The sequence below is a fragment of the Ursus arctos genome, unplaced genomic scaffold, assembly GCF_023065955.2.
Source record: "Ursus arctos isolate Adak ecotype North America unplaced genomic scaffold, UrsArc2.0 scaffold_17, whole genome shotgun sequence".
Classification (NCBI taxonomy): Eukaryota; Metazoa; Chordata; class Mammalia; order Carnivora; family Ursidae; genus Ursus; species Ursus arctos.
Genome location: NW_026622841.1, coordinates 19,179,737 through 19,187,310, shown reverse-complemented (window position 1 = coordinate 19,187,310; position 7,574 = coordinate 19,179,737). Strand labels below are relative to the sequence as shown.

The 7,574-nt window shown below is 38.0% G+C and overlaps 1 protein-coding gene across 26 annotated transcripts in view; it reads right to left on the bottom strand.

The window, feature by feature from the left end:
* The window catches only part of TCF4 (transcription factor 4), a 347,373-nt gene that overhangs the window by 125,298 nt on the left and 214,501 nt on the right, over positions 1-7,574 (bottom strand). For 19 of the 26 annotated variants that reach the window (XM_026496366.4, XM_048218597.2, XM_026496358.4 and 16 more), the window contains 2 exons: positions 1,393-1,522; positions 862-911 (listed from right to left, as the gene is read on the bottom strand). In XM_026496366.4, coding sequence (XP_026352151.1) covers positions 862-911; positions 1,393-1,522 — 180 coding nt within the window. The remainder of the gene's footprint in view (positions 1-861; positions 912-1,392; positions 1,523-7,574) is intronic. The other 7 variants (XM_048218596.2, XM_057313066.1, XM_026496360.4 and 4 more) reach the window with 1 other exon arrangement.

Below are 7,574 nucleotides of genomic sequence, written 5' to 3'. Positions count from 1 at the left end.
GAACACAGAATTACATTAAATCAAAACTGTGTATCTGTACCTGTATCTATATCACAGGAAGGAAGGAGGAAGGGGAAAAAAAGAAGAGAGGAACTCATATTTTTTATTCTACGTAAGGAGGAAATCGCTAGGAGAAGACTGGTTCTAAACAAAATCAAGTAAAACCATTTAAGAAGTCCGATTTAAAAATATATGTAAGAACTGAAAATAAAGCTATCTTATTTAGTTGTGATCACAACCGCCTTTTGCTAGGTTGGGGACTGGAGCGACCTCAGCAGCGCCTGAATACAGCTCCAGGTATTAAAAAGACCCAGAATGCTCTTGGTTACAGCTGTTTCCTCTGGTTGTCACCTGGTATTCCAGACACAAATGGCTACTGATGCGGCTACCTTTGAAGCTTTTCTTCAGTCACCTCTCTAGAAAATAGAGACATTCTCTCTGCACTCTGGGCTGAAACCCATGTAAATTTTTCCTAAATCCTCTCCACAAATCTCCTTTCGCATGCAAATCCATAAATCATCATAATACCGACAAAGAATTTAACCAACAGATGAAACTAATACTCATTCTCTCGAAAGCCCTGTACAGGTAAAACTCCTGGAACTTCAGGCACCTTTTCAAGGCTCTCTTCCGAGCTTAACCTGCTGAATATCAACGCAACCACCCAGCCTTCCAGGATACACGATTAATCACTCTAGCGTGGGTCAGGTGGCTGCACGTGCAGGCCAGTCCTACCTCATCCACATTCTAGATAAACGTGCTGTTCTGGTGCGTGGCACCTCGTGACCCCCCGCTCCCTCGCATCAACATGAAACAGAACAAAATAAACAATATACAAAAGCAGAAACAAGCAGTACTTACTGAGGACGGCAAACCTGGAGGAACTTTTCGAACTTTCTTTGTCTGCACCTCTGAAAGAAAAGGAAGAGGCGGTGAGGTCCCCGCATGCCCATTTTCCTAACGAACACAGATCACACCACGAAGCCATTTAGATTAGACCAGATTTTCTTAAATCGTTACCTTAGCAAAATGTCAGTACCGCTATCTTATTTTATTCTGGCAGACATCAAATTCTGCCTTTTTCATAAAAATCAAGATATTTAACTTTTTTTTAAGCTTTGATTTTTTTTTAAAGTTGCCTTATATGGGCAGCCAAGAGAAAACAAGAAATAAGCATACACCAAAATAGTTCTCTTGCTACTAGAAGTTGTTAACATACCCATCCAATGCACTACTGGGGAGGGGTGGTCACGAGCCTGACATTTGAGGAAAATTTTATGATTTTGGAGGGTGGGGTGAGGGTAGGGCGAGAAGGGTGGTATTAAAAGAGAGAGGAAGAAAGAAAAAGACTACTGATAATCGCTCGGGCATTCAAACGGAGGAATACCTTACCCATGGCACTACTGTGAAGAGGCCTCCTTCGGGGGTTATTGCTAGAATACTGATAATACTGGGAGCCAGGTTTGGTGGGCGACAGGGTTCCTGGGGTGCCCATATCCATGTCACCTCCAAGGAGACTCTGCTAAAAGGTTAAAAAGGGAAAACAAACATAGAAGGTTAGTTTTTCACATTCACCACCCCCCAACTGATTGTTAGTACTTAAACCAACGCAATAAACAAAACAGCATCTGCTAAGCTGCAACAATTACAACACAACCAAACAAAAAGGAAAGCAGGCTACGAAGCGAGCTCAAAGTTTGTGATTTTTTTTTAAACTATTTGCTTTTAAGAGGAAGGTGGAAGGTGATTCTCTTTAAACAGTATTTTCATCTTAAGATGACTCACATTTTAATTTTTTAAAGAAGAGGGCATTTATGTAAGACTCGTGGTTTGGATTTTTTTTTTGTTGTTTTTTTTTTTTAATCTACACTTAGGCTGCTATCTGGAAACTATTCGTGCCCTTCCTTCACAAGAACCCAAGAAGAATCTGATTTTTCGGACGCACGCACATCTTCCCCCGGCTGCTCACATTGGGGGTGAGTGTGGAATGCTCCACTCCACTGAGGACTCTGCCTCTCGCCATCGGTACAGCATTAGCCTCCACGGATTTACACAGCACCCACAGAAGAGAAAATGCCAGCGGAACCGGGAGGAAATTCAAATCTCACGCTAACTTCCAAAATCATAGAAATAGGAGGCATTCTCAGCTAACAGGAACAAATTAAAGGACATTAGAATGCCCTCTTGAGGACTACTGGAAGCTAAAACACATCCCCGCAGATTAAACATTTACCTGAGCACCAGAAAACTTTCACAAATATCATTAACTTACCACAGTGTGATAAATTAACCAAACTTTCGAAAATGATGACACATGAAAGATTATGTAATAATATTACATTTTCTAAAAGCTACATAAAAACTTACCCATAATATATAAATCGCCTGATTATACTCTGCATTGAACACATTGTTCTTTTAATTAGTCAGATATGCAAGAAAACAAGTGTAGATACTACCATTTATATTAAGAACAAATTTGCTGTTTAATAAAGAAATTTTAAAATTAAGTACTAAAAATCTAACTTTATCGTTACTTGTAATCAACTTTTACTGACTGAACTAATTACTGTCCTTGATAAAGTACAGAATGTGTTTTCCCTAATCTAAATTCTAATCACCATGTCACTCACAACAGACTTAGGGATGCTTCACTAACACACTATTCACATGCAAAATACTCTAAATAGGCCAATTATGACTCTGCCCCTGTTCCCTGGTTAACCCGCTGAGAACTGAAAAATTTCACAAGGCAGTCACCAACTAAAACAAAGAGTCCTTGTTTTAAATTAAGACAGTCTTTTTGATTCCTAAATAGCTCAACAAAGTGGCATGTCTTCTAGTGAAAGCAGTTGGTCAAATATGACCCATAAGCTGGAAAATCAAAAATTCAAACCCCCTCTTTCCAGTGCCATATAGCGAAATATCATAAAGAGAACCTCTCTATCCAAGGGATTTTTTGAGTGCTGGATGAGTAATATATAAAGGACTAATCAGCTACTGACAAGCTTGCCTTCACTGATTCCAGCTTCAGACTTTTCCAAGGGATACATAACAAACATTACTTTAAAATGAAACTTCAAGGATGAGATTTGAGGTTTGAGGCTCACTTTGAGCAAAAACTCATGGCGAGTATCTTCACATTTGCCACATCGATCCCAGATAAAGCCAGATTATTTACCAGATAAAAATCTGACATCCGCGTGCTCAATTACTGCCTCTTCTGGAGTTAAGAAAGATAGCCAAATGCTACCCAATGGCAAACTAAAATATGGAGCTCATTGTAATAGTTTTCTATAAATCAGGAACCCAACAGCTTAACATCAAATGATTTATCATTTTGTAAGTGGCATTCAACAATTTTAGAATCTCCACCTGAAATTCCACTCTTGGTAAATCTTATTAACAAAATCTGTATTTAAGCCCAAATTTTCCTTGAAATTTCCATCAAGAAAAGCTGTGAATGATTTAAATCACAACCTCCTCACAGTCTGGTAAATTCACAAATAAGCCTTCCTTTCAGGAGAAGAGGAGTTTGAAGATGACATTAATGAAAACTTTGTATTTTAGACAGGCATTACTCCCCTTTCTTCATTTATCTTCTTCTCCAATAACATAAAATATTCAAACAAGGACTAAGCAGATATGTTGAAATTCTGGCTTGTCTCCTTAATGAGCTTAACCATTGCTTAGTTCGTGTGGGTCCTGGTGGCAAAGGTTGCCACTCCCAAGAAAGTAGATGTATTCAATAGGTCAACATAAAAACAAACAAGCTTGCTATCCTGTGTTTTAGCAGCATTCACAAGAGAGCTGTGAAAAATGTAAAATGATAACGAGAAGATCGCTCCCTGGCTGTGGCTGACCTTACTGTTGTTAATTTAAAAGAAAATCATTTCACGGGCCAGTTGTAAATAAATCATGCACCCAACCCTTGCATGTGCAGCCACATGAACTATGGGTAGTGACAGAGGACTAAGACCAGATAGCACTTCCGAACATGTAGAGGCTCATGCTAATCTTTTTTTTTTTTCTTTATTTCACAAAGCATATTCCTGTTTCTTTCTTTTTAGACCTGTTTGTTCCTTTTTCTTTTTCTCTCAGACAATAGATTCATTCTTCTAAAGCAACAAAAATAAGCATTTCCTCATACTTAAGGGGGCCCTAATCACCCCCCTAGGGAAAATTAAGATAAAAATATATGTGTTCCTATTGTAGAGTATACTTGTAAAATGAACAATAACCATTTACTATTGTTTTGTCTTTACGTCACACATTTAACTCTCTTCAGCAATGAGAAAGAGAAAAAAAAATTTCCACTGGCTACAAAACCTGAGTTTATGAACTTAGAAAGTTAATGGCATCCATTTAATAGGGTAAATTGAATACGACACAAAATGGATAAGGCATTCGTTTACATATGAATTCACCTACATGAATATAGACATACATATAAAGACAAATTTTTGCTTAATAAAAGTTGTTTGGAAGCTAAAGTCTACTTTCAAAATGGGCCAGTTCGTCTTTGCCTTAAATAAGATTGTAAAGGTTTCAGGGTTTTCGCATTGTGCAAGCTCATGCTCTGCGGTTATGCTGGGTCCCAGTACAGAGCTGCCCGAGTCTGCCAGGAAACACTGGAAGCAAGATGTGGCATCTCGCACAGCTAACCTGTAAATCTTAAACCCATAGTTTAGCATTTTGTTTAACTGTCTGCAATGTGATGAGATGAGCCCTTCCCCTTCTTCACTCCTTACTTTCTTTGAAAGACAAACAATCTCAAGACTTAAAATACCCTAACCAAAAAATAGAATTTGCTGACTTTGTTAATTGGGTTTAAATATTTTGGGGTCCACCCCCCCCAACAACCAATCCTTCAGCAGACAGTCCCACCAGAGCCCCTCATAAGCCAAATGCAGCATTCTCTGGGAGGGTCCCTTTCCATTAAACTCTTTTGTTTGTTTTACATCAGATCTGGGTCTCAGTCTAACACTTTCTCAACCCCTGCCCCAATTCCTTGGGGGGGGGGGGAGCTTTTTAACATCCTTGATCAACCACTGAACTTTGCTTATGCAACCAAGAATGCAAACCATGAATTAAACTTGAGTAACAGAAAAGCAGCATATATCTCAAATTAGATTTATAACTGAATGGTAATCAAAAATAGAACTCACTGCTTCGAGCTTAAATTATCAACTTTTTTCTTGTTAAACTAAAATCATCTTGCTCTGAACTATTATTTCATTTCAGTCAGCACTTTAAATGTAATGGGTGGGTGGTACATTTCTAAAAAGGAAGATTATATTTACCCTTAATTATAGATATGAGTGAGATCAGAGTACGATGAATGCTGCTTTTTGGCTTATAATTAATTCATCTAATAGGTGAATGACCTTGAATTTCAGAGTTGGAATCTGGGAGAGAGAGGGGGGGAAAAAAAAAGAAGTAGGAGAAAAAATCATCTCTGGGGAAAAGCAAATGTGCCCCTGGTTTCTTAGAGCTTTCTCTGATTTTGCGTCACTCCCATTACGTTGTGATCCGATATCAGACACAACATCTTGGGGGGATGTTGTAGAACAGAGAAAAGCAGTCTCAGATGAAACCAGATTAAGCTCCTTTTCTGAACTATTGCCAAATGCTTGTGAGTCTAATTCATGTTTGGGTATTCTAGGACTCACACAGCTGCAATTCCATTCTTTCATCACAAACCTAAGTGATGTATAGTGGCTTTGTATGGCGAACTGACTCTATAAAGCCAGGAATTTTGGAAGGCTTCACGTTAATATGGAAATAAAATTCTGAACCACTATAAAACTTATGAATGCTGGATATTTGTATAGGTACCTAATAGACTTTGCAGTACTAAGTGCAAAATACACATCGAGCAAAATTACCAATTATATTTGTTTTAAACACATTCTTTTTTTTTTTTTTAATTCAATTGAGGTCATTTCTACATAGTGAATTCTGCCCAGAATCGGGTTTTCAAAGACACTGCTGAACAAGATTCCTAACAGCCATGGGGAAGTTTTTGCAAATCCCTGTCGAATAGCTGCTGCTGAATTTGCCATTTTGACCACAGAAGGGCCATTGCTGACTTACTACAGTAGCAGGAGGGGACGATAATTTTGCTGCTGTTGGCACTTACTCTGCAACCCAGAATATATCTCACACCAAAGGGCAATGAAGAACACAGTATTTCCACCTGTCCACTTTTGAACTTCAAAGCTCAAAACTGAAGGTCAGTCTTTGGACAGTAGCTATTCCCGATAGCTGAAGGTCTAGGAATGCACCTTTATAGTTTATTTTGAGTTCTGTCTTACACTTGGTTTCAACAAGAGAACTCTGGAAACTTAGATAAGATGGCAAGGATAACTTTCATAATCAGGGACTTAACAGATTGTCATTGTGCTGCAAAGAAATGTAAATTATTGAAATTATCATTTAGCAAAGATTTTCTCTTAGGGACTTTTGGTCAATGCTTTTTATTTCTACTCTGAATGTGTACTGCACATTGTAACAAGTCAGAAGTAGATTCCAAACCTCTTGAGGAAAGAGGGAGGGCTTTGAGGTTAAACAGATCACACGGAACCCCAGCTCAGAGGCATACAAGCATCATGACTAGGGGTTGGTTATACAACGGCTCGAAACCCTATTTTCCTCCTCTGTAAATAGGAAGTCATGAAAGCTCTACTAAGGGTTATCAGGAGCAGATGAAACAACATATGTAAAATGTCCAGCAGAGCTGGTATCTAGCACATAGTTACCCTCCTTCTTATGTCCCTACAACTCATAGTCCTATATTACCATTCACTGATGACTATTTCAGAGATTCCCCCAAAGCTGTGAATGATTCATTGGCCGTGAGATCATCTATTCTACTTTGAGATAAAAAGTATACACTGAGATAATAATTTTGAAAAGTCATCATAAAAACACTGAAAAAAGCCAAATATGGGGGCCTACATAAACAGCGATGATAGCCTCATGGCCTAGAACTACACTGGCAACAAGAGATGCCTAGTGTTCATCCATACTGAAGAAAGAAACTGGCCAACAATCAATCTAAATAATTTCAGCTAGTAGCCATTTTTCTGGAACTGCCACAGGATTACTTCAATGGCTCATTTAATTTTGCTTTCTCAAGTATGAGCAAACCGCTACAGTTAATCCCACTATATGTGAGACCAAAACCAGTCACGCTACATATTGTACAACTAGGTATTTAAAAATAAGACATGTACTTTATTAAATTTTATTAATCATGTGATGCTAAATAAATTCAAATTCTTACTACTGCATTAGCCACTGATAAATAAATAGCTCAAACAAGTTCAATATTGCTTTTCTCCTTGCAAGGCCAACTACAGGCATTTAATGAATATTATGTGATATTTACCAAGTACTATTTAAAAAAAATCTGTATTGCCTCGTGACATGACAAAAAATAAATGAACGCACGTCAGAGTTTTGGCTGGGAATCTGCATAACCTCCAAAGCATTCAATTGACCTTGGACAAAATTATTTACCTTTCTAGTGATTATATTTCACTAAACATTAAAAATTCAAGTATATTGTC